The 26,556-nt window shown below is 38.5% G+C and overlaps 1 protein-coding gene and 1 long non-coding RNA gene across 3 annotated transcripts; one reads left to right on the top strand and one right to left on the bottom strand.

The window, feature by feature from the left end:
• Positions 1-600: 600 nt before the first annotated feature.
• mogat2 (monoacylglycerol O-acyltransferase 2) lies at positions 601-25,498 on the bottom strand (the record flags this gene model as incomplete). Of its 2 annotated transcripts, XM_079804578.1 has the most annotated exons (6): positions 1,521-2,144; positions 8,234-8,433; positions 10,180-10,354; positions 12,852-13,056; positions 20,981-21,159; positions 25,405-25,498. In XM_079804578.1, 6 exons carry the CDS (start codon positions 25,496-25,498, stop codon positions 1,990-1,992), a joined length of 1,008 nt encoding a protein of 335 aa, XP_079660704.1. In that variant the 3' UTR covers positions 1,521-1,989. The 2 variants fall into 2 exon arrangements, with proteins under 2 accessions (XP_079660705.1, XP_079660704.1); XM_079804579.1 differs by lacking the exons at positions 20,981-21,159; positions 25,405-25,498 and adding an exon at positions 20,059-20,611 and having other exon boundaries at positions 601-2,144.
• On the top strand, positions 4,362-5,199 carry LOC307118790. Its single transcript, XR_013815575.1, has 4 exons — positions 4,362-4,551; positions 4,656-4,750; positions 4,840-4,937; positions 5,021-5,199. It is a non-coding gene; the product is annotated as an uncharacterized lncRNA (long non-coding RNA).
• Positions 25,499-26,556: the final 1,058 nt, after the last annotated feature.

Raw genomic sequence — 26,556 nt, 5'->3', positions numbered from 1 at the left:
CTGAATGACAGGAAAGGATGCATATTTACAAATGACATGAAGTTGACCAGACAAAACATGAAATATTTTGTGTTCATATTGTCTGCAATGAAATACAAGTCAAAGTAAATTTAGAAATCGCTTTTTTTTTTTTCTTTGAGTTTTCCCAACTGTCCCAACTTTTTCTGATTTGGGGTTGTATATTTTCATATTTTACATCATCAGATGAACGACTTCCATCTTAACTTTGTCTTACATGTTGTAATGGCCATAGACTGCGTTTGGGATTCAGTGGAGAAACGTTCGTGGCTCTGTGTCACATTCAGAGACTCTGATGCATATATTCCATAAATACCTGACGTTTGTATTCATACAGTACATTTTGTATAAATGAGCTATACATGTAAACTGAATATGCACAGTTGCAATAGGGAGATATGCGAGAGTGTGTGGTGTTAGGGGAAGACAGACAGAGTGTGTTTTCTATTGACTTTTCCCAGTAAATGTTTACCTACAGTGTTGTAGTCAAGACCACCTAAACCGAGACCAAGACCAGCGACTTTGTGGGGTTGAGACCAAGACCAAAACTCCTAAAATTCATCTAAAAGCTCCATACTGTCTGAGAAATGACTTATATTTAATGAATAAATACAATTAGACACTATAGCGCTGTTACCAATCAAATCACTGACAATAAAATTCATGGCACAGAAGTTGCATCTGAATTGGCATAATAACACCAGCACAAATAATGTTCAGATTAATTTAACATTAAAATTAACATTATTGATCAGTCACGGAATCATTTATTCAACCGATTTGTTCAAAGCAGCTGATTCATTTAATAACGAAACGTTGCCGATTAGCAAAGACACAGTTTAAAATGTCATTTAATATGAACTTATTGTTTATTGAACGTTTGTATGAATCAATATCATTTGCAATCACGATTATATTCATGAAACAGCTCTCTTGCTCTTGTGATATTGCTTAATTATATTCTATGTTATAAAAAAGATGAAATCTCAGAATTTTGTGGGCATTTATATCAATTTTGGCCATTTTTGAGACAATGCTGCATTGATTTTGAACCCGGCAGCACAGCAACAAAAAAAATAACATTACAAAGAAGTTATTGATTGCATTTTAAGCTGTAAGTTTTACATCAAATCACATTAATGATGTTAAATCAGACAATGCACCGGTGATTTAGTGATATCCCAGCAGTTGTGCTCTTGACTGGTCTTGAGATAAAATCCCGAATCCTCTAAGTCTGAGACCAAGACAAGACCGAGGAGAAATGCAGTCGAGACCGAGACAAGACCAAGACCATCAAAAAATGGTCTTAAGACCGGTCTCGAGTACTACAACACTATGATACACAGACAATAATGACATTCTTGTATTGTAAAGAAAGCAGTAGCTTGTCCTGTCAACCAAAAAAACATGACATTTGTATACAACAAATATCTCCATGGTGAAAAAACATGAAACAGTGAAACATGAAAAACTCACAAAAAGACAAAAACACTTATTATTTTGGTGGCATTGGCCAATTTACTGACATTATAACTAGATTTTGAAGCATGAATGAAATGTTTCGGGTGAGTTACTACATTTAGCTGTGATTATTGCACTTACAGTTTAGAAAATGTTAAGACTGTTTTGAAAAATGTGCCAAAGCGAATGATAAAAAATGTAAAACATGAAGCATATAAATTTGAATTTACATCAAAAAAACATTTTGCTATGTTTAACAGCATGAACTACTGTAAATTACAAATTAAAGTATAGCCAAATGATTGTAACTGTAATGTTGTCATTTATCAGGAAAACAGAATGCCGATATTATTTTCAACAACTGATATTATATAGCAAAACAACTGTTTTAAATGCACCACTAAACCACACATACACACTGTCTTTCTGTATCTCTCTCTCTCTCTCTCTCTCTCTCTCTCTCTCAAACACACACACACACACACACTCTGAATGGCTTCAGTGATACTCTCACTGGAACTCCAGGTGAGTGTCTTCAGGCACTCCATAATTTCCTTTGTGTTCCTCGAACAGCCGAGCGAGTTCATCCATATAGCGCTGGTGAAACACATCCAGCTCTTCTGCTGTTGGCTTCTCGTTTTTCTCTACTGGGATCGGCCTACCCACTTGAAGAAGACAATTCACATGTTAGCTTCATAACTGACAAACAAAGGTGAAGTGATTTTTGAAAGCATGTGTTGAAATGGACAGACAGATAGATAGAGAGATAGACACACTATATTGCCAAAAGTTTTGGGACGCCTGCCTTTACACTGCATGAAAAGTGGGATTTTCGTCAGTATGTGACACTGTAGATTGCCGTGAAACTTCAGGTTTACGACTGTGCACGGCAATTTGCAGGCAACACCGAAAACTGCCGTAAATTGTCAGAAATTGACGTGGACCTTGCTTGGCAGTTTTCCCCCCATGACCCCCCCCTCCCCTTAATTCTAGGGGAGGCTTTATCATGTAAATGAACATGCTGTGAGCTACACAAATGCAAATCAGAGTAGCAGCAGGGGGAGTTTTATCTAGGTTCTGAATTTTTTTGACTAAAACAAGTTTAAAGTTTAAGTTAAAATGTTAACTTAAATTTAAGTTCGTTTTAGTACACATTACTAAATTTATAGGGCAACCAGTTTGCTCCAATTTTTTAAGTAGATTCAACTTGTCCGGGCTCACAGTGTAGATTAATTACTCTGTATGTCATTAGCAATAACCAATGTTATGTAAAAAAAATAAAAAAATACAGGACAGCAGTTCATGTCTTCAACCTTTAGAGAGGTTATGTGATGCAACAAGACAATGAACCAAAGCACACAAATAAATCAAGTAAAGCATACAGTTTACATACCAACATTAATTTTTCCACCCTGCACTGTGAATGATTTTTTTAAATGGCTATTAATCATAAATGTGAAAAGTACAAGTTTGTGTGTTTATAGTTAAGTCAGATTGTGTTTTTCTGTAATTGTCATTTTAAATTGAGCTCACACAACATTTTATGAATTATCAATGCAGATTTTCAAGAGGTGGTTTCCTGGACAGGGTTTAAATTATGCTAAGAGTAGGCCTTAATCTATTTAATCGTGAGTTTAAAAATTGTTGCCTGGAACAAAGTTTAAGCACAGATTACTAACACCAGGACTATGAGTCCTGAACTAAAATAAACTGGATTCATTTACAGTTTTATCTAATTGCTTACACACAATTTCTGAAAATATGGCTCCATTTCTTGTAACTCTACACACAAAACATCAGACATCTCTTGCAAAAGCAACACTTTGTGCAAAACTATTTTAACTATTTCCAAAAATGTTGTTTTTGCATATATCTAACTACACAATGCACAACTGAGGAATTTACAGTTGAACTGAAATCAACTGAACTGAATCAACACTGAAGTCACTTGAGCTGAATATTGACAATATATTGGCTTGTTAGAGCCGGTTTACAGCAGAATTTGTTTTGAACTTGTTACTGAAGCTGCTATGAAACAATATATTTTGTTGTATGCATATTCTTTCTTTCTCAAACCTTAGTTTTGATTTCTAAGTGATCAATTTATGTATGTGTTTTCACACATGATCATTGGCTGTATGGGTCCTCAGTAAATGAATGTGGCATTTAAATGGCAAAAGTTATTCTTGTCTCTATAACTTATGGCTTCCTAAAGACACGTTTATGGGTAAATAAAATATTAATAATATAAATAAAATGAATATCAAAACATATTTTAAATATAATGAAGTCATTTTATTATAGCACTCATCAGATGTTCCTGGAAACAAAACAGAGACAGAACAGTATAAACAAACTATACAACAAACTAAACACCAAATTACAAAAACATTATTATGTGAAAGTGAATAAAGTGGTGTGTTTTTTCAGTTATAAATATGTGCTGTGTAAATTAGCCTATACATTTAGAAATTATATATAGCCTAACTTTAAAAAACAAACAATAACCCATATAGATAAATTATAATAATTGTATAATATTAAGCATTTACTTAATATACATTGTAACATTAGGCTACTTTACTCTAGCACAGTAGTCAGTTAAGCAATTAATTAATATCTTATATTAATATGTATGTAGCCTAGGCTACATCTAAAGGTAAGTCTGCTTTAAAAAAAAAATATTACACTTCGACATGTACAGAATGTGCGCGTTAAGAAACACGTTCAAATGTGTCTTCTTAACATGTTAAAACTGTGCGTGAAGCGGAAAACAGGGCGTGTTGAAGGTTGAAACGATCATAAGTCACGCGTTTCGTATAAAGAGATTTGGCCCCGGGCGCGTTCCATATCAGAGCCCTAGTCCAATGAGGTGCGAGGTCGAGGTCATGGCCATGACGCGTAGAAGACGAGCTTTAAACTATTTTTTTATGTTTTTTGCTGCTTTCCTTTTTCGTGATCAACTATGACAGGACGCCGTCTTCAACTCAATCTCTGCATGGACGCGACGAACTTTTTGGACTCATTTTCAGGAGGCTGTCTTCGTCTTCATAACTCTGAGGCAAACTGCAGGTAATGTAACGTTACGATTTAAAGAATATGCTTTTATTCAGCTGTATAAGGAAATGGATGCGTTAATAGATCCGAGCTTAAAACTGCACATTTTGTTTACACAGACTATCCTCGCCTCATAACGAAGCCGTGAGCTCTTATCTGCTTGGAGCGATTTCCGCGAGTCCAGATTTAACCGCTGATCATGACGAAATTGTGTGTAAGTAACTTCTAATGTGTTTCTCATTCCTTGTTTAATTTTACCGTGACTGTTTTTATTAATACCAGTCTCATGTAATTGTTTTCCAGCTGCCTGTAAGACGTATTATGAATCGACACGCCGGAGCTTCAGATACAAACAACCTGAAACTGCGAAGTTAGCTCGGAGTCGATCAAGAAGAAAAAGGGTAAGATTTATTATATTAGATCCGTTTTTTGTCAATGTGAGTATTTTTCAGGTTGCTTATTGTCTTTATGGATTGTATTACAGTTGCTGGAAGCGAGAGTGTGCTGGATGAGGTGGACGTTTGGAAGTCCGCGACCATTGAACTCATGTCTGAGGAGGAAGACGGCTTTGTTGACGGGGTGTCTGGATGGATTGTGCGGCCACCGCCCTCTCGCAGCCTGGAGCTCGACGAACTTTACATTACATTACGAGACATTACTGCTGCACTGTACATAGTTGTGTGTTTAACAATAAAGCTCTTTCTTTGAGTAAACCGCTGTGTTTTATAAATGAAGCCCTTTCTTTGAATGAACAGCTGTATGCTTATAAATGAATCTCCACCTACGTCATGGTTCGTTTACGACAATTTGTGGCACAGACGAACGCGACGTTCGCTGCCTCTAAATTGTCGAAAACTGCCGAAAATTAGGGAGATTTCCAGGAGTATACAGGCGTTTATGGGGTCGAAAATCCCACTTTTCATGCAGTGTTACATACACATGAGCTTTAATGCCATCCCATTCCTAATCCGTAGGGTTTAATATGGAGTCGGCCCACCCTTCACAGCTCTAACAGCTTCAGCTCTTCTTTCCTCAAGGTTTAGGAGTGTGTTTATGGGGATTCTTCTAGAAGCGCATGTGTGAGGTCAGGCACTGATGTTGGACGAGAAGGCCTGGCTCTCAGTCTCCGCTCTAATTCATCCCAAAGCTGTTCTATCGGGTTGAGGTCAGGACTCAAGTTCCTCCACACCAAACTCACTCATCCATGTCTTTATGGAGACGCTTTGTGCACTGGTCAGTCATGATGGGACAGGAAGAGGCCGTCCCAAAACTGTTCCCACAAAGTTGGGAGCATGAAATTGTCCAAAATGTCTTGGTGGAGCATTAAGAGTTCCTTTCACTGGACCTAAGGGGCCAAGCCCAGAAAAACAACCCCATAATCCCCCCTCCACCAAACTTTACACTTGACACAATGCAGTCAGGCAAGTCCAGTTCTCCTGGCAAACGCCAAACCCAGACTCGTCCATGGGATTGTCAGACAGAGAAGCGTGATTGGTCACTCAGAGAACACGTCTCCACTGCTCTTGAGTCCAGTGGCGGCGCGCTTTACCCCACTGCATCCCACACTTTGCATTGCACTTGGTGATGTTAGGCTTGGATGAGCTGCTCGGCCATGGAAACCCATTCCATGAAGCTCTACACACTGTTCTTGAGCTCATCTGAAGGCCACAGAAGTTTGGAGGTCTGGAGCTCTTGACTTCTGTGACCCTCAGCATGCGCTGACCCCGCTCTGTGATTTCACTTTGTGGCTGAGTTGCTGTTGTTCCCAATCGCTTCCACTTTGTTATAATCCCACTAACAGTTGAGCGTGGAATATTTAGTATAATATTTGGACTTATTGCACAGGTGTCCACCAATCACGGCCCCACGCTTGAGTTCTCTGAGCTCCTGAGAGCGGCCCATTCTCTCACTAATGTGTGTAGAAGCGAACACACACACACACACACACACTCCTGAGAGCGGCCCATTCTCTCACTAATGTGTGTAGAAGCGAACACACACACACACACACACACACACACACACACGCTCCTGAGAGCGGCCCATTCTCTCACTAATGTGTGTAGAAGCGAACACACACACACACACACACACACACACACACACACGCTCCTGAGAGCGGCCCATTCTCTCACTAATGTGTGTAGAAGCGAACACACACACACACGCTCCTGAGAGCGGCCCATTCTCTCACTAATGTGTGTAGAAGCGAACACACACACACACACACACACACACACACGCTCCTGAGAGCGGCCCATTCTCTCACTAATGTGTGTAGAAGCGAACACACACACACACACACACACACGCTCCTGAGAGCGGCCCATTCTCTCACTAATGTGTGTAGAAGCGAACACACACACACACACACACACACACATGCTCCTGAGAGCGGCCCATTCTCTCACTAATGTGTGTAGAAGCGAACACACACACACACACACACACACACACACACACGCTCCTGAGAGCGGCCCATTCTCTCACTAATGTGTGTAGAAGCGAACACACACACACACACACACACACACACGCTCCTGAGAGCGGCCCATTCTCTCACTAATGTGTGTAGAAGCGAACACACACACACACACACACACACACGCACGCTCCTGAGAGCGGCCCATTCTCTCACTAATGTGTGTAGAAGCGAACACACACACACACACACACACGCTCCTGAGAGTGGCTCATTCTCTCACTAATGTGTGTAGAAGCGAACACACACACACACACACACACACACACACACACACACTCACGCTCCTGAGAGCGGCCCATTCTCTCACTAATGTGTGTAGAAGCGAACACACACACACACACACACACGCTCCTGAGAGTGGCTCATTCTCTCACTAATGTGTGTAGAAGCGAACACACACACACACACACACACACACACACACACACACACGCTCCTGATAGTGGCTCATTCTCTCACTAATGTGTGTAGAAGCGAACACACACACACACACACACACGCTCCTGAGAGCGGCCCATTCTCTCACTAATGTGTGTAGAAGCGAACACACACACACACACACACACTCCTGAGAGTGGCCCATTCTCTCACTAATGTGTGTAGAAGCGAACACACACACACACACACACACACACACACACACACACACACACACACACACACACACACACGCTCCTGAGAGTGGCCCATTCTCTCACTAATGTGTGTAGAAGCGAACACACACACACACACACACACACACACGCTCCTGAGAGTGGCCCATTCTCTCACTAATGTGTGTAGAAGCGAACACACACACACACACACACACACACACACTTGATTTACACACCTGTGGCCATGAAGGGATTGAACACCTGAACTCAGTGATTTGGAGAGGCGTCCCAATACTTCTGGCAATATAGTGTAGATAGATATGTGAGCCACAATCGATTCACCTCACGTTTGCTGATTTGACATTTCTCTAGAGTTGCTAAAAAGCAAATATCACGCTTGAAGCAGTTGTTGCAGTGGATTGGACCTGCTACTGTAGGCTAAAAGTGGTAACAGATAAGACTGTGCACTGGTACAGTACAGCAAATAAAGGGTGAGAGAGTGAGAGAGGTCATTGCATCAGTTTAGGTTAGGCTACAGAAAGATATTAGCTCAGAATATTCATGTGATTTGCACCTAAGCATTGACCTGATATTGATCACATTTGATGGCACTTACCAACAGTGTTGATGGGCTTTCTGTAGGGCATCAGGCCGAAGCTGTACTGGAAAACCCCTCGCGCGTGGAAGAGCGGCAGAGAAATGCCCATAATGCACTGCAGACGCTCTTGAATATATCGCAGCCACGTCCCCCGAGGGTTCGGCACCTGGTCAAATACCTCGTTCTCTCCAAACGAATAAATAGGGACCAAATCTGCACTGGAGGAGATATAAAATATATAGATTTTAAACTAAATTCTTTGCTCTTTTTCATAAATATACACTCTAAAAAAATGCAGGGTTAAAAATAACCCAAGTTGGGTTGAAAATGGACTAACCCAGCAATTGGGTTGTTTAAACCCAGTGGTTGGGTTAAATGTTTGCTTAAAACAACCCAATCACTGGGTTAAAACAACCCAATCGCTGGGCTGTCACTGGGTTAAAACAACCCAATCGCTGGGTTAAAACAACCCAATTGCTGGGTTAAAAGAAACTCAATCGCTGGGTTAAAACAACCCAATCGCTGGGTTAAAACAACCCAATCGCTGGGTTAAAACAACCCAATCGCTGGGTTAAAACAACCCAATCGCTGGGTTAAAACAACCCAATCGCTGGGTTAAAACAACCCAATCGCAAGGTTAAAACAACTCAATTGCTGGGTTAAAACAACCCAATCGCTGAGTTAAAACAACTCAATTGCTGGGTTAAAACAACCCAATTGCTGGGTTAAAACAACTCAATTGCTGGGTTAAAACAACCCAATTGCTGGGTTAAAACAACCCAATTGCTGGGTTAAAACAACTCAATTTCTGGGTTAAAACAACCCAATCGCTGGGTTAAAACAACTCAAGCGCTGGGTTAAAACAACCCAATTGCTGGGTTAAAACAACTCAATTGCTGGGTTAAAACAACCCAATCGCTGGGTTAAAACAACTCAATTGCTGAGTTAAAACAACCCAATCGCTGGATTAAAACAACTCAATTGCTGGGTTAAAACAACCCAATCGCTGGCTTAAAACAACCCAATCGCTGAGTTAAAACAACCCAATCGCTGGATTAAAACAACTCAATTGCTGGGTTAAAACAACTCAATTGCTGGGTTAAAACAACCCAATCGCTGGATTAAAACAACTCAATTGCTGGGTTAAAACAACCCAATCACTGGCTTAAAACAACTCAATCGCTGGGTTAAAACAACCCAATCGCTGGATTAAAACAACTCAATTGCTGGGTTAAAACAACTCAATTGCTGGGTTAAAACAACTCAATGGCTGGGTTAAAACAACTCAATTGCTGGGTTAAAACAACTCAATTGCTGGGTTAAAACAACCCTATTGCTGGTTTAAAACAACCCAATCGCTGGCTTAAAACAACCCAATCGCTGGGTTAAAACAACCCAATCGCTGGATTAAAACAACTCAATTGCTGGGTTAAAACAACTCAATCGCAGGGTTGAAACAACCAATTGCTGGGTTAAAACAACCCAATCGCTGGCTTAAAACAACTCAATTGCTGGGTTAAAACAACTCAATCGCAGGGTTGAAACAACCAATTGCTGGGTTAAAACAACCCAATCGCTGGGTTAATCGCATTTTTTTGAGTGTGTGCACAGAAAGTGAGAAAATAAGAGATAATGCATGCAATCATTATTACAAAATAAACCCTAACAAGAAATGGAATAATGAAACAGACTCATTTGAGTTTAGATTTAAAATATTAAAAAGATCTTATATCAGAAACAGAGATAAGTGCAATAGTTATAACTTTTATACCATGTACAATCCCTTAATCAAACTCTTTAGCGTGGGTCACAGAGTCTTTCATAAACTCAGTGCTTGCACAAGCTTGTATTTCAGAAATGTTGCTCAAGAGAAGTGTCTGGCGAGGACTAACTGGCACAGATACGATGAGAGTCTGCGATGGCCTTTTATGCCACTCACAGATCAGGAAAAAGCTTCTGCTCACCCATGCTCTATCGCAAGCTTAATGAAGCCCTTCTTATCGGCTAGATGAACGATGTGTTCACCAGGATGGGCATCCAAAGCCTCAGGAGCGCCGCCAACTGCAATGACCACAGCGTTCCCGCCGCCCTTCCGCCGGAGCACATAACTGGCACTCGCCTTGCTCGAGGGAACCAGGCCTAGAACACACACACACACACACACACACACACACACACACACACACACACACACACACACACACACACACACACACACACACACACACACACAACGTTACAATAGTAGGCTATATATAGTAAAACATTTAATCTTCAAAATATAAAATGAAATGGTTCTTTCAGGCACTATACAGAACCTTTTAGGGGTTCCCATTATGAGATCATTTTAATGGATTTAGTTTGAATTATTTTATTTAGATTTAATTGTTTTGATTTTGATAACATTTTTATTAATTGAGGCCACATCCACACGAAGCTAGAGCTTTCCCTATCCAATCTTTTTTTTCTCGTCTCAAGAAATATCTCCGTACACTAAACCACTGAAACCGACTCAAAACGATGTAGTAGTACACATGCCAGACCAGTGTGTGGCGCTGTAATTCTGCCACAGCAATACACCAAAAACAGAGAAGAAGAATTTTGGCTAGAAGGGGTACAGCAACGGTCGGAAGTGAGGCAAAATCTCACCATAAAATAACAATAAATAAATGTGCTACTTACCAGATGTGTTTTATTAACGCCTACACCGACCCCAACCCTAAACCCACAATAATGCAAATACAGTAAATAAATGACATATTGTGTGCGCATGCCCAGTGGCCGTAGCTATCCCCTCTAGTCTTTCCCGTGCGGGACGTGCTCGTAACAAAACTGTACTACTAGGGGAAAAAAACAGAAATAACCTGTTAAACATAAAATATTTCTGCAATCATTAACCCTCATCATTCCTTCGTGGGGAAAAATGACCCGAAGCCCTAAAATTATACTTATTTTTTTGTACAGAAAGCTTATTTAATTTCATTTTGATGAATTAAAAAAATATATTTTCCTTTAAATTACTACATTTATCAATAAATAAATCATAATTTAATCACATTCTTCACATTCTTTCAACTTAAATTCAAGATAACTCACAATTTCATACATAACCCTTTTAATTCAGCTCAATATATCTCACATTGGGTGTCTCTGCCGACCTCTTGTGGAAAAATAATAATATAAGATGATATTTCATGTCTAATGCTGCGTTCACACCAAACGCGAATAGAGCGTCAGGTCAGGAGTGAGTGATTTCGATGTTAAATCAATGGAAAGGAGCGTTGACGTGCATCTGGAGGTCCTGGTAGACGCTTCTCGTGCAGCGCGATAGACGCGTTTCCGCCTCATTCGCGCATCCAGTTTGCGTCTGACGCCAGAGTTGAATTTTTTTACTTTGGCATCAATTCGCGGCGCGTTAACCAATCAGGAGCCTGCTCGCTGCTGTCACGTGGTGAAGTGACGTGATGAGAAACCCTGCATAATTTAAAAATACAACTATTGTGTCACAAACTGTAATTTTAAGACTTTTTCAGGTGATAATGTAGTTTAAAGCTCAAATCGGTGGTTTATTTATAAAGAGAGCGGCTATTTAAAAAAATTATCTTGTGTTTGTGTAGTTGTGAGCTCCAGTGGATCAGCGGCGCTCAGCGCTCATTAACCCCAGCGAGAGCAGCCTTTCCTCGGCCAGTCCTTCTGCCGTCTGCCGCTGGCTCTGATGGCCTGTACTGGTTCATCTTGTGTGGATCTAACGGCCGATCTTTGCTCTCATGAATCATCATTTGTTGTCTGCCATATCGTTTTGACTGAGGGCAAAGAGAAGTTTCATAACTTTATTTTTTAAGGATATTTGAATATACATACAGTGAAGATACTGTAGGAGTTGCCTGGACCACATTTGTGTGGCTATTAATGTTTAATATATATTTTTAACGAAAATGAAAAGAGGCAGAGTGGTGTTTTATGACATTATTCTCCAGGAGCGCCTTGAACGCGCGTCTATTTCGCTTCAAACGCTCGATTTATACGGGCGTCCAATTCACAGTGGACGCACGAATGAATTCAAAATGTTCAAGCGTCCAACGAGACACAGTAGACGCGATTTTGACGCTCTATTCGCGTTTGGTGTGAACACAGCATTATAGCTCTATTTGGAGCGGATGAGCTGTTCCGCTGGGTCCTAAAGTCAGTTTATCTTCAGTATGAGAGACACAAGTAGACATTATACAATCATTTTTGGTAAAGTTGAAGCATTTGTAGGTTTTCTATGTATACTAAAGCATTCCTCCATTCACTCCAAAGGGGGCCAAATTGACCCGCGAGGGAAGGATTTGTTACTTTTTTTAATTTCAACCACATAAACTCCTCAAATCGAGCCATTTTTTTGTGTATTCGTGGTACGACAAACGTCCAAGGGTCTTGGGCCACTCAGATGAATACTAAAAAAAATAGTTTCGGGTCAAAATGACCCACGGGAAGGATATAATTTCGCCTTATGTAGAACCTCTTTGGCAATAAAGGGTTCTTTAAAGCTGAGTCTAGAACCCCACCTGTGGTTTCTAGGTTAAAGTCACACAAATACACTTACATAACATATTTACAGTGTTCTGTCCAGTCTGTGATCAGGGACACTACTGACCTGCAGCCATGACGTAGTCTCTGAAGAAGGGGGCTCTGAACCACAGAGGCAGCATGAGGAGGTTGCTCTTCAGCCCCGGGAAGAGTTTGCTGAAACCTGTTGCCTCTGTGCAGAAATTTGTAAATGCACCAGCCACAAGAATACCATGAGGATGGAAACCCAGCACATAGTTCTTCCTGGGGTCCAGATCAGCCGTCTTCACCAGCTAATAAAGACATAAGGTCATTTAAACAATGTAAGGATTTGGAACAATGTGAATAAGTTTGATAATGTTTCATGCTTTTTTTTTTTTTAAAGGGCAGCTGTTAAAGGTCAGCGATCATGTGCTGATCATGTGCAGTCCTGCGTTTGGCTCTATTATGACCTTTCACACTGATCTAGGATCTGCTAATACCTAACTATTAATACCAATCACCAACCTGAAAGCTTCAACACAATACGAAAACTACCAACACAGAACATTAACAAAAAACAGGACGTTCTAAGAACCAGAATCAGATTCACCAACACAGATTTTCCAGGAAAAACTCATTCTGAGATAAAGTGTACAGTGAGTGCAGTGTGAAACACTTTTTCATAGACTTTCAGTGATCATCATTTCCATCGAAAGCAAAAGCATTGTTAGCATTATGATCTAACATGGTGTTAGCATGATTTAACATGTTGCTATCATATTGTCAACATGAATTAGCATGATTTAGCTTTATTTAACATTTTGCTAGCATGTTGTTATCATGATTTATTATGTTACTGGCCTTATTTAACATGCACGATTTAGCACAATTTAACATGTTGCAATGTTTTAGCACGTTGAAACATGATTTAACATGTTGCTAGCATTTTGTTAGCATGAATTAGTAGGGGTGTGCATTGGGACTGCCCTCACAATTCGATTCGATTACGATTCACCAGGTAACGATTCGATTCAATTCGATTCTACGATGCATTGCGATGCATCAAAATTCTACTGCACACAACAAGGCAAATTTTTAATCAGTCATGAGGCAATACAAGCAGTCAGATATTGAACAACAGATTTTATTGGCTGCTATGTGTGTATTATCACTCTCCTGTATCTTTGACATAAATGTCATTAAATAAAATAAAATTGAATGGTACAGGGTATTGGATATGGCATTTTCAAACCTGAAAAAGAAAACATAAATCACTGCTTTCAGTGCTTTGAATGAGATTTTTTTTCTCTTCTCTGCTTTAGAACCATTTGAAATTAAATAGAGCAATAATAACAGCCAACTTTTTCCAGCAGTGAACATAAGTGTTTTAATTAATTAGTAATCTCCCTCCGCCTCAGCCATCTTGATTTTTGTTGTTGTTGTTGTTGTTATGACCCCGGAAGTAATTGAAACTTCACAACTTTATTGTCCAACTCAAGGCCAGAAAACAAACGATGACATAATCGATTATGGCACTTAGCCGCATCGATGCTGAATCGTGCATGCCCCGCATTGCGATGCATTGCCGAATCGATAATTGTTGACACCACTATGAATTAGCATGTTTTATCATGATTTAGTACGTTGTAAGCATGATTTCACATATTTTGCTAACATGTTTTTAGCATGAATTAGCATGTTTTATCATGATTCAGTATGTTGCTGACATTATTTAACATGTTGCTAGCATGTTATTGCCATAAATGTGCATATTTTATCATGTTTTTAGCATGTTTTAGCACGTTTCAAGCATGATTTAACTTGCTGCTAGCATTTTGATAGCATGAATTAGCATGTTTTATCATGATTTAGTATGTTTCTGGCATTATTTAACATGTTGCTAGCATGTTGTTGCCATAAATGTGCATGTTTTATCATGTTTCTATCATGTTTTAGCACGTTGCAAGCATGATTTAACCTGCTGCTAACATGTTGTTAGCATTAATTAGCATGTTTTATCATGATTTAGTATGTTGCTGGCATTATTTAACATCTTGCTAGCATGTTTTTTCCATAAATTAGCATCATGTTTCTAGCCTGTTTTAGCACATTGCAAGCATGATTTAACATGTTGCTAGTATGTTTTAGCACGTTGCAAGCATGATTTAACATTTTGCTAATATTTTGTTAGCATTAATTAGCATGTTTTATCATGATTTAGTAAGTTGCAAGCATGATTTAACATTTTGCTAACATGTTGCTAGCATGAATTAGCATTTTTTATCATGATTTAGTATATTGCTGGCATTATTTAACATGTTGCTAGAATTTTGTTGCCATAAATGTGCATGTTTTATCATGTTTCTATCATGTTTTAGCACGTTGCAAGCATGATTTAACCTGCTGCTAACATGTTGTTAGCATTAATTAGCATGTTTTATCATGATTTAGTATGTTGCTGGCATTATTTAACATGTCTCTAGCATGTTTTAACACATTGCAAGCATGATTTAACATGTTGCTAACATTTTGTTAGCATGAATTAGCATGTTTTTTCATGATTTAGTATGTTGCATGATTTAACATTTTGTTAACATGTTGTTAGCATGAATTAGCATGTTTTATCATCATTTAGTATGTTGCAAGCATGATTTCACATTTTGCTAACATGTTGCTAGCATGTTTTTTGCCATAAATTTGCATTATGTTTCTAGCATGTTTTAGCACATTGCAAGCATGATTTAAATATGTTGCTAACATTTTGTTAGCATGAATTAGCATGTTTTATCATGATTTAGTAAGTTGCAAGCATATTTAACATTTTGCTAACATGTTGCTAGCATGAATTAGCATGTTTTATCATGATTTAGTATGTTGCAGGCATTATTTAACATGTTGCTAGCATTTTGTTGCCATAAATGTGCATGTTTTATCATGTTTCTAGCATGTTTTAACACGTTGCAAGCATGATTTAACCTGCTGCTAACATGTTGTTAGCATGAATTAGCATGTTTTATCATGATTTAGTATGTTTCTGGCATTATTTCACATGTTTCTAGCATGTTTTAGCACATTGCAAGCATGATTTAACCTGCTGCTAACATGTTGTTAGCATGAATTAGCATGTTTTATCATGATTTAGTAAGTTGCAAGCATGATTTAACATTTTGCTAACATGTTGCTAGCGTGAATTAGCATTTTTTATCATGATTTAGTATGTTGCTGGCATTATTTAACATGTTGCTAGAATTTTGTTGCCATAAATGTGCATGTTTTATCATGTTTCTATCATGTTTTAGCACACGGTGCAAGCATGATTTAACCTGCTGCTAACATGTTGTTAGCACGAATTAGCATGTTTTATCATGATTTAGTATGTTGCTGGCATTATTTAACATGTTTCTAGCATGTTTTAGCACATTGCAAGCATTATTTAACATGTTGCTAACATTTTGTTAGCATGAATTAGCATGTTTTTTCATGATTTAGTATGTTGCATGATTTAACATTTTGTTAACATGTTGTTAGCATGAATTAGCATGTTTTATCATCATTTAGTATGTTGCAAGCATGATTTCACATTTTGCTAACATGTTGCTAGCATGTTTTTGCCATAAATTAGCATTATGTTTCTAGCATGTTTTAGCACATTGCAAGCATGATTTAAATATGTTGCTAACATTTTGTTAGCATGAATTAGCATGTTTTATCATGTTTTATCATGATTTAGTAAGTTGCAAGCATGATTTAACATTTTGCTAACATGTTGTTAGCATGAATTAGCATGTTTTATCATGATTTAGTATGTTGCTGACATTATTCAACATTTTGCTAGCATTTTGTTGCCATAAATGTGCATGTTTTATCATGTTTCTAGCATGTTTTAGCACGTTGCAAGCATGATTTAACCTGCTGCTAACATGTTGTTAGCATGAATTAGCATGTTTTATTATGATTTAGTATATTGCTGGCATTATTTCTCATGTTGCTAGCATGTTGTTGCCATAAATGGGCGTATGGGACTTATAAGTCGTAAGAAAACCATAAGTCGGATCAGTTTGAAAAGAAACAGCAACCCGAGTCAGAGCAATCTGGGCTGAGCTTGGTGGTTGTAGCTTTGAAGCTCTTGGACAGGGGTCTCCAAACTCGGTCCTGGAGGGCCACTGTCCTCCTCAAACCCCAATTAAACACACCTGAACAAACTAATCTGGGTCTAACTAGCATAGATATACATAATAAAGGCTAGATGTCTTACAGCGGAGTCTCTAACGTCCTCACCGGCGGCCATCTTGTCACAGACAAGCTTTCTGGCGGGCTCTGATGTAAGGCGAGTGATCTGAACACAAATACTCTTATCTCGCTGAAATCTTGACGGATTTACAAATGGTTTGGTTTCTTACAAACGTTATTAACATGGCTATAATTCTGGATGCTGCTTGAACAAATTATGAATAATTATTCATAAGTATGCAGTGTCATAACTACATCTCTGACGTTTACAACAAACCTAACAGTTTGAAAATCAGTTGAAAATTGAGCAAGTTATAGTTATTTAAAAAGTACACGCACCATTAAAACACAATGTTCTGAGTGAGTGAGCTGACTGTGACAAAATGGCCGCCAGGTGTGGACGTCGACCTCCATTGGCCAGCAGCGCGGACGAGACATCTAGCGTTTTTTATGTATATCTATGCTAACTAGGGCCTTGTAAGACACTGATTAGCTGGGTCAGGTGTGTTTAATTGGGGTTGTAGCTAAACTCTGCAGGACAGTGGCCCTCCAGGACCGGGTTTGAAGACCCCTAGGAGATACTGTTCACATTTGAGTCTCAGAAGAATACGTTTAAATAGATCAACACTGCACTTGTGGATGTAGGTTCAAAACCCCCACCATGCATCAGCTTTCAAATCAATGGGTTGAAGAAGGGAACATTTGTACCGCTGGTTTCATCTTAATCAATGATTCACTCCGAATACAAATGCTCTGTTTAGCTACAGCAAGGGCTCTTTAATACTAATGACGCATTTAGTCATATGTTGTGTCTCCGTCCTTTAGAGTCCTGGGACAAACCCGGATTGTGCGGTGAATTGGCAAAAATGGGAATTTTCAGAACTGTAATGTTTGAGCTCTACAACGACTGAAACAAGCACTGGATAGGCTTAAGCAAATTCATTTCTATCACGTTAATTAATTGACCGTTAAGTTGTTTTGATGGGTATAAATGAGTATTTTGTCAAGATCATGGCCATGACCCTTTTATTGAGTGGGGTTTAAAGCCCCTCGCATGCTTTTACAGTTACTCATTTACTCTGAACGCTGAGGCCAATGCCGTCTCTAAGACTGTCTTTATGGACAGATACACACAGATAAGAGACATTAGTGTATCAAGGGTTTAATCACCAGCGCGATAACATTTCTGCTAATCAAATCAGTGCTGGTCTGGTTGAGAAAACACAAGTCTTTAAACAATAATGACCAGAGGACAAAGTATAGCGAGATTTAACCATTAACATACACTCTTAAAAAATGCTGGGTTAAAAACAACCCAAGTTGGGTTGAAAATGGACTATTTCACATGTTGCTAGCATGTTTTTTGCCATAAATTAGCATCATGTTTCTAGCATGTTTTAGCACATTGCAAGCATGATTTAACATGTTGCTAGCATTTTGTTAGCATGAATTAGCATGTTTTATCATGATTTAGTATGTTGCTGACATTATTTAACGGGTTGCTAGCATGTTGTTGCCATAAATGTGCATGTTTTATCATGTTTCTAGCATGTTTTAGCATGTTGCAAGCATGATTTAACCTGCTGCTAGCATGTTGTTAGCATGAATTAGCATGTTTTATCATGATTTAGTTTGTTGCTGGCATTATTTAACATTTTGCTAGCATGTTTTTTTGCCATAAATTAGCATCATGTTTCTAGCATGTTTTAGCACATTGCAAGCATGATTTAACATGTTGCTAAATTGTTTAGCGTGAATTAGCATGTTTTATCATGTTTCTAGCATGTTTTAGCACGTTGCAAGCATGATTTAACATTTTGCTAACATGTTGTTTGCAAAGTTGGGTTGACTAACCCAGCAATTGGGTTGTTTTAAGCAAACATTTAACCCAACCGCTGGGTTAAAACAACCCAATTGCTGGGTTAGTCCATTTTCAACCCAACTTGGGTTGTTTTTAACCCAGCATTTTTTTAGAGTGTAGCACTAAACTTTATTCCAAAATTGTGAAAATCTGTGGTTTCTCTACTGATTATCTATCAAAAGTTTGGGGTTGAGACTTTTATGCCCACTAAGGCTGCGTTTATTTGATCAAAAACTGTAATATTGTGAAATATTATTACAGCTGTTTTGCATGTTTTAAACTGTCATTTATTCCTGTGATCAAAAGGGTGACCAACACAATACAAGGAAGGTGGTCATAATGTTATGCCTGATCGGTGTGTATATATACGCGTGCCCATTTTTCCTGCTTCTAACACATCAACTTTGAGGACAAAATGTTCACTTGCTGCCTAATATATCCCAGCCACTAACAGCTGATGAAGAGATAATCAGTGTTATTCACTTCATCGGTCATAATGTTATGCCTGATCGGTGTATATGCATATATTTTTTAGGGTCAGAAAGTATAGGACTTTGTACATACACAAAGTGTGTGTGTGTACACAGATTACAAATGTACTGTAAGCACTGTAAGCTTATGGCAAGTTGTAATACCCAAAGAATGTGCCCTTTTAAAATCATTAACTTACAACAATCTGATCATTATGTCACTGGTTGTATTTTAAGAAGATATATAACCACAATAAAAACAAAACAATGAATGCATGCTGATGCAACATAGCCTAGTGTCAAAGGGTTTTCTAGTCAACAATCCCACATCTAAATCAATGCAAAAGATGATTTAAAGATAGCTGTGTTCCTTCACGAGGCATATTTTAGACAACACACTGATTTTTATATTAAGCAAACCAAGACACCATATTAAATAATAATGTATGGAGGCTGACTTTTTCAGACAATGAATGGACACTAGATGGCAGTAGTAGATTGAGATCTCATTCTGTGGACCTGCAAATCACTGTTTATCTGTACATTTCAACGGTTGGGCCTTGTTTTTTTCCCTGAAGCAATTACAATCTGTAAAATATAGCTGCAAGAAGAAGAAGACAAGACATGCCAAAATGGCAGGGAGTGTCAGATCAACTGCAGCAATGAGCAATTAAAGGCAGAAAAATGCATTGTAGTCTATGGAAATGTCATGTTTTGTTCTATTATAGTGCCAACAAGAGGCACAATCCTACCATTTTTCGTATGTGTCCTCGGAGTGAGCCCATACATGTGTGTGTCAATTTTGGTGAAAATATCTCATTTTGTTTTGGAGTTAGACATTTATATGAAAAAACACGTAAAAAATGACTGACACCTGACTTTGATTGGATTTTACTCCCCCTTACTATCAGTATTTTGACATTTATGTATTAGCGTATTGCTATCGACCTATGTTTTCGAACTTCTGACGCTGGTTTCATCTCGATCAGACTAGCGGTTTCGAAGATGTTAGCTAATGTTTTTAAAGAGCTAAATTACCACGCTGCACAAACCATAAGCCGAAACCTGGCAAGTCTGGTATCGTTGGACTCGGCAAGGATTCAGGAGACGAAAAAAGTTACTCCCATGAAAATAAGTCAATCACACCCAAAGTTATAAGCGTTTGAAAAAAAAAATTATCCACTAGGTTTTCGTGCAAATCAGACGAACCGTCTAGGACGAGTTCGCAAAAGTAGGTTTTTCGGAAAATTCAAAATGGCGGGAAAATTTTGTTTCTAGCCCTTATGTTTCAAACGTTATTAGCATAAACATGAGTCAAACTTTGGACTGATGGTGGCGCTAGAGGGATTGAGTTAGAGACTCCAAATATGCTGTGGTGACATTTCAGACTGTCCTCTATCAGTGTGGATAGTCCTCTATCTACTCAGCTTTTTACCATACGGTTCTATGGGCTGCCATAGATGCATATGTTAAACAGCAAAAAGATTGGCAGGAAAGAAGACTTTTAACATATAATGCCATTCTGTAAACTCAGTTTAAACCCTAAATCTCAGAATCGACTGGTCAGGTTTAGTTAGCTCATATGACAAGTGACCAGATCAGTTTATGATCCTATTTAAAAGGTCAAAGCAACCAAGAGACATCATGCATGCTTCAGTAAGTCCGCCCACTCACCTTCACTGGGAAATAGTCTCTCATGTGCTCCCACACACGCATTCGGCACAGAAAGGGCACTTTTCTACCTCCTCGTGAAGGTGTGTCCCAGTCGATGTACCACCAGGTGGCATAGAGGACGCTGATGATCCAGAGACGCGTGAAGAGCAGGGCGAGGAACAGCACGATACAGCAGGGAGCTGCAGAAAACACACATCAAATAAACACACACACACATTCACAATCGGGATCTGTTCAAATCTGCAGGGTTTGACCTATGCTGGTGCTTTGACCTGCACAGATACACACACAAAACACATTTGCTAAAACACTTTTTTCAAGAAAGAGGCTTTTGTATGAGGTTACATTCTTGCTTTTATTCCTTTTAAAGGGGTCATGAAGTGAGAAATCAAATGTTCCATTAGCTTTTGACAGATCATCATACAATAAGAACCGAAAACTTCCTTGTTTAAAACCCTTTGGGGTCTTTTCTGACCCCAAAGGACGTTTGCTCAAATAAAAAGCAAGTTCCCTTTGTCCAAATGGCATGAGACTTTGTACAGTCTACACTCTCTAGATCTACAAATAAAATAAATAAATTGGGTTGATATCTGTTTTTATGTTCGTGTGACAAAAAAAAGTTACACTTGGGGGACAACGCTTAGAAAATTGACAAAATTCATCTTCACATACAGAAACAACACAGAACACACACATACAGAAATGAAGTGGCACACTTCCAACAATGCATAAAACATCCACAATGCAAAATGATCATGCTCACACACACGCACACGCACACGCACACACACACACACGCACACACACAGGAATACATTTGTTATTGCTTGTTATTGCTGTTCAGTTCATTGCATTTTGATGTTCATGTTGTGTATTTTTTACTCGATATGTAATATAACTGTTCATTTCTGTGAATTTTTGTTCGGTTACAGTTAGTAACTGAAGTGTAGATTCAATTTGTAGAATTATAAGAAAATCAGATGTTTGAAATAAATGTTAAACTCTAAAGACTCCATCCTTTCTCTTGTTCAGGTTTGATTGTAATCATAATGTAACATCATTGAAAAAAATATTTTTTCAGTACAAAAAAAATGCTAAACTTTGACAAAATTAATTAATTTTATACTATGAATGCTCAAGTTGAATGCTTGAATCTGATTGGTTGGTGAACGTTCTGAAGGCCAATTTATACTTCTGCATCGAGTGCACGCAGAGGGTACGGCGTACCCTACGCATAGACGCGTTGGATACGCCGTACCCTACGCCGTAGCCTGACGCGCACCTCTCCAAAAATGTAACAACGCGTCAATTCTACGCGGACCGCAAGCGCTGTGATTGGTCTGCCAGAACCCTTCCCTCAGGTCAATAAATAAATAAAAAATCTGCGATAGGAGTGTGTGTGTGTGTGTGTGTGTGTCCAGAAATTGGATGATAGTTCCTTACGTCTGCTATAACACACTATTTTGCAGTCCAGCGATTCTTTATGGTAGTAAATAAATACATAGATCCGTTGAATATAGTTTATTTATTTTCTCATTAAAACCAAAGATGTTAATCAGTAATTGTATATCAAGAACAGGGACACATTAGGGTATATTTCGTGAATGAAGTCTCCGCAACAACAATCGCTTGCTGAGCCACCGCTTCAACAGCGGCCACGAGCTCCGCATGGTTTCACAAATGCATTCCAGCGCCAGATCGCCTTATTTAACTGTACTAATCAACTAGAGATGCTTAATTTGTATTAGATACAACAACTCAAGCTGCAAGAAAAGCCGCTCTCTCACTGCTGCTGATATTCCGACATGAATGTACAGATTCTACACATCAAGCTGCTTCTTCTTCGGCTGTTGTCTTGATCACACCAACATGCCCGAGGACACTGCCTTCTAGCGTCTGCATGTGGAATTGCACATTGACGCAGACAACAGCGCAGAAGTATAAATGCTCACGACGGCGTCGGCTACGCGCGTAGCCTACGGCGTACACTACGGCGTACACTCGACGCAGAAGTATAAATGGGCCTTTAGGTGTGCAGTAATTTTCTGGGAGACGCACAGCGAACGTAGTTCCAGGCAGCTCTTGACCGCATTACAGTTCCATATCACTGCGCATAGTTAACTGTAATAACGGAAATTACAGGACTAAAAAACAACAATATGACAGACGATTTTCCTAAAGTAAATCTTAATATTTACAGTGAATATAAAACGTTCAACAACTGGGCGGCAGCAGTATTAGACAGTCCAGGCTTTCCTGTAGCTCAAACAGTAGAGCATGGCGCTAGCAACACCAAGGTCATGGGTTCGATTCCCAGGGAAAGCAAGAACTGACAAAATGAAAAATGTGTGCCTTGAATTCAATGTAAGTCGCTTTGGATAAAAGCGTCTGCCAAATGCATAAATTTAAATGTAGATGAAAAACAACAAAGGCAAGCTTTTCTGTCTCATTACTGAAATCACACATGCTCGCACACGCACTACAGTTTGCACAAAAAGCTGTCAGCGCTGCCCTGACGATTTGATCAGTTCGCCTATATAGTGGAGCAACTTAAAGGCTACACGTGACATTTTTTCACTAGCGAGGTAATAACAGCGCTGTTTAGAGACGCACAGAGGTAGCCTAGTTCACACAAGCGCTCTTTCTTTCTCTCTCTCTCTCTCTCTCTCTCTCTCTGTCTCTCTGTCGCTCTCATTCTCTTTCTAATAACTTTATTAATAACTGCAGTAGAATGCTATCAACGGCTCAAGCCTTCGTTAACAGCTTTAAAATGACGTTTCGGAACTAGCAAAAGAGCTGTTGGATGAGACGCGGAAGAAATAGTCCTACTCACAATAGCGATTTAAGTACAAAAACCGGACGAATCCCATTAAATATATAATCGGATCGATGTCTTGAGGTGTGGTAACCGTAGTATAAGCGGAATAATTGACGACGGGCCGTTCAATTATTAGAATGATAATGCACACCCGAGGTGGTGATGCGGTCACGACGCGAAGCGGAGTAAGCGGAGTAAGTCAATTATTCCTTACTTAATTGTTATAATTGTGATTTCATAACATTTAGATATGAATCCAACAGAAAAATACTTGTGAAAAGATGTCTTTCAGTCAGTCAAACAGTGGAGCTCTGCAGCCATTTACTGGTAAAACTCTCTTTTTTTTTTTTTTTTTACTGTATTTTCCAAAAGATGGGCAAAAATCTTACACTAAACCATGTCAAATTATCCATGTTATCCCCATGAATGAAAGTTAGAAATGTGGGTCTTTTATAAAGTGAATTTTACATAAAAAACTGATTTTGTGTGAAAATCCATAAAATTTGAATTTTTTTGAATTTGAATTTATTTATTTAAATAGGGACAGTGCATATTAATGAACATCAGTACAAGTACACAATGTAAATATGCTAGAGTTAGCACCACAGCTAATTTTCATCTATTGTCCCTAGGCAGATAAAAAACAAAAACAAGGATAAACATGCATACACACCCTCAACAGTTTGAGGGACACAATACACACTTACAGAAATACACTGACAACAATAATAACAAAAGAATATACGAACAACTAATTAAGTAATCGTCACACATAAGAAGTTCATGAGGCAGTTTAAAAATGCGTGCAACTTTGGTTTTCTAAAAGCCATATTTTTAAATGAGTTTTAAAAGTAGTGTATGAAGAACAATCCCTTATTGTATGGGGAAAAAAAGATTTTTTTTATTTTTATACATTTAAAAAATATTATAAATACTCCAAAAACTGAACAGATGTTGAGTAAAAACATTAATAAACGGAGTAAAAATACATTTGTTCTAAAAAAAAAAATTGTTTTGTTACAAAATTATATTTTGTTGCCTGGGGTCTGTGGAAACCCCAAAGACCCTGAGTGTAATTCCCAAACGAAGGCTTTAAAAACTATAATAGATGGTGAAAGAGCGCCTCTGCAGAAGAAGATCAACGCCCACTTCATCATCACAGCTTTGGCCCCGCCCACTGGAGTGTTAGTGAGATGACGAGGAGAGACGAACTGACTAAAAATAACATGACCTTCCAAAGGATCCTAATGCTAGGAATGAGCTGATTTATTCTCAACAATGTGAACGTCTCAGTTAAGCATTATTTATTTGTGTTCGCTACATTTCACTGTGGACTCTTTGGGAAATCAGTCGCAGTTTTGCTACATTTTACACTTTATAAAACAATGCAGTTCATGACCCCTTTAAAGCACAAATCAGCATGAGTTTATAGAACTATAAGTAAATGCAGAATATCTTTATAATCTTATAATAAATAATAACTTAAGTACACCCTATATACTTTACCTGTGCAATATGTGTGAGAATACAGATCTCATTCAGTCTCAACATTTGATGGCTTTGCAAAGACACTAAAAACTAAAGTAACGAAAGGACGTGCACTCACCGAGGGCCAGGAAAGAGAAGACCCACTGCACTACAGCAGCCGTCTGGATCCTCCGGACCAAAGGCACATCAGCCGGAGCAAAATTAATCTTCATGTCTAAACCAGAGACGGCAAGAGCCGGCGAGAGGCCGAGAGATCAGCACAGCGCTAGGACTTCCACTCTGGGGTCAAAGTCTGACACCGTGTCTTGGTCCGCTCGCCTCCTCCTGTCATCTCCCGCCTTATCTGATCATTCACCGCAAGCGATAGGATTATCACACAAGCATACCTTGATATTACACCAGGGAGACTTTTGACCTCAGAGGCAAAGAGCCGAGCAAAATTAGGCCTTGAGAAGAATGGATGCATGCAAAAAGGAGCTCGCGATGGCACTTTATATTAAGTAATAATCTTTATTCAAATACTTATCTTTACTCACTTGTTGGAATGTACCTGAAATACTGCACGAGTCAAGCAAAGATGCATTAAAATAATAGAAAAGATGAGATTTCTATTTCCAATTTTTAGATTTCCACAAAAAATATTATAGGCACAGCTGTTTTCAACGAAATAATAAGCAATTCGAGTGATTTCTGCACTGTAAAATAAATATTTTGATAATTTGCTATCACAAATTTTTATCTTTTGTCAAATCAACTTTTAGTTTCTATTTATTAAACCAATCTTCTTCAGTGCATTACCTAAAAATGTACATTTCAATGAACTCAACATTTTAAGGCAACCAACTTACTTTTTTATGTTAAACCAACAATATTTTTAATTTTATTCAAATTTTTACATTTCCACAAAAAATATTAGGCACAGACATTTTCAACATTGATAATAATAAGAAATAGTAAGCAATTAGAGTGATTTCTGCACTGAAAATAAATATTTTGATGATTTGCTCTCACAAATTTTTATCTTTTGTCAAATCAACTTAGATAGTTGAGTTTCTATTTATTAAACCAATCTTCTTCAGTGCATTACCTAAAAAAATATGAAATGTTGAATGTGAAAGAATATGAAAGTTGAATCAGTCTTTGTTGAAATATCTAGCTAGCTAACTAAATTTAAGAGGGGTATATAAAAAAGGGAACTAATTTTCTCCATTAGAATGATTTAAATGGCTGTCCCAGTTTGCCAGTAGTACCCTGTCCCAGTTTAACAATA

Source organism: Gobio gobio (genome assembly GCF_949357685.1).
Source record: "Gobio gobio genome assembly, chromosome: 22".
Lineage (NCBI taxonomy): Eukaryota > Metazoa > Chordata > Actinopteri > Cypriniformes > Gobionidae > Gobio > Gobio gobio.
Note: the sequence above shows the minus strand (reverse complement) of the source record. Positions and strands in the feature narration are given on the sequence as shown.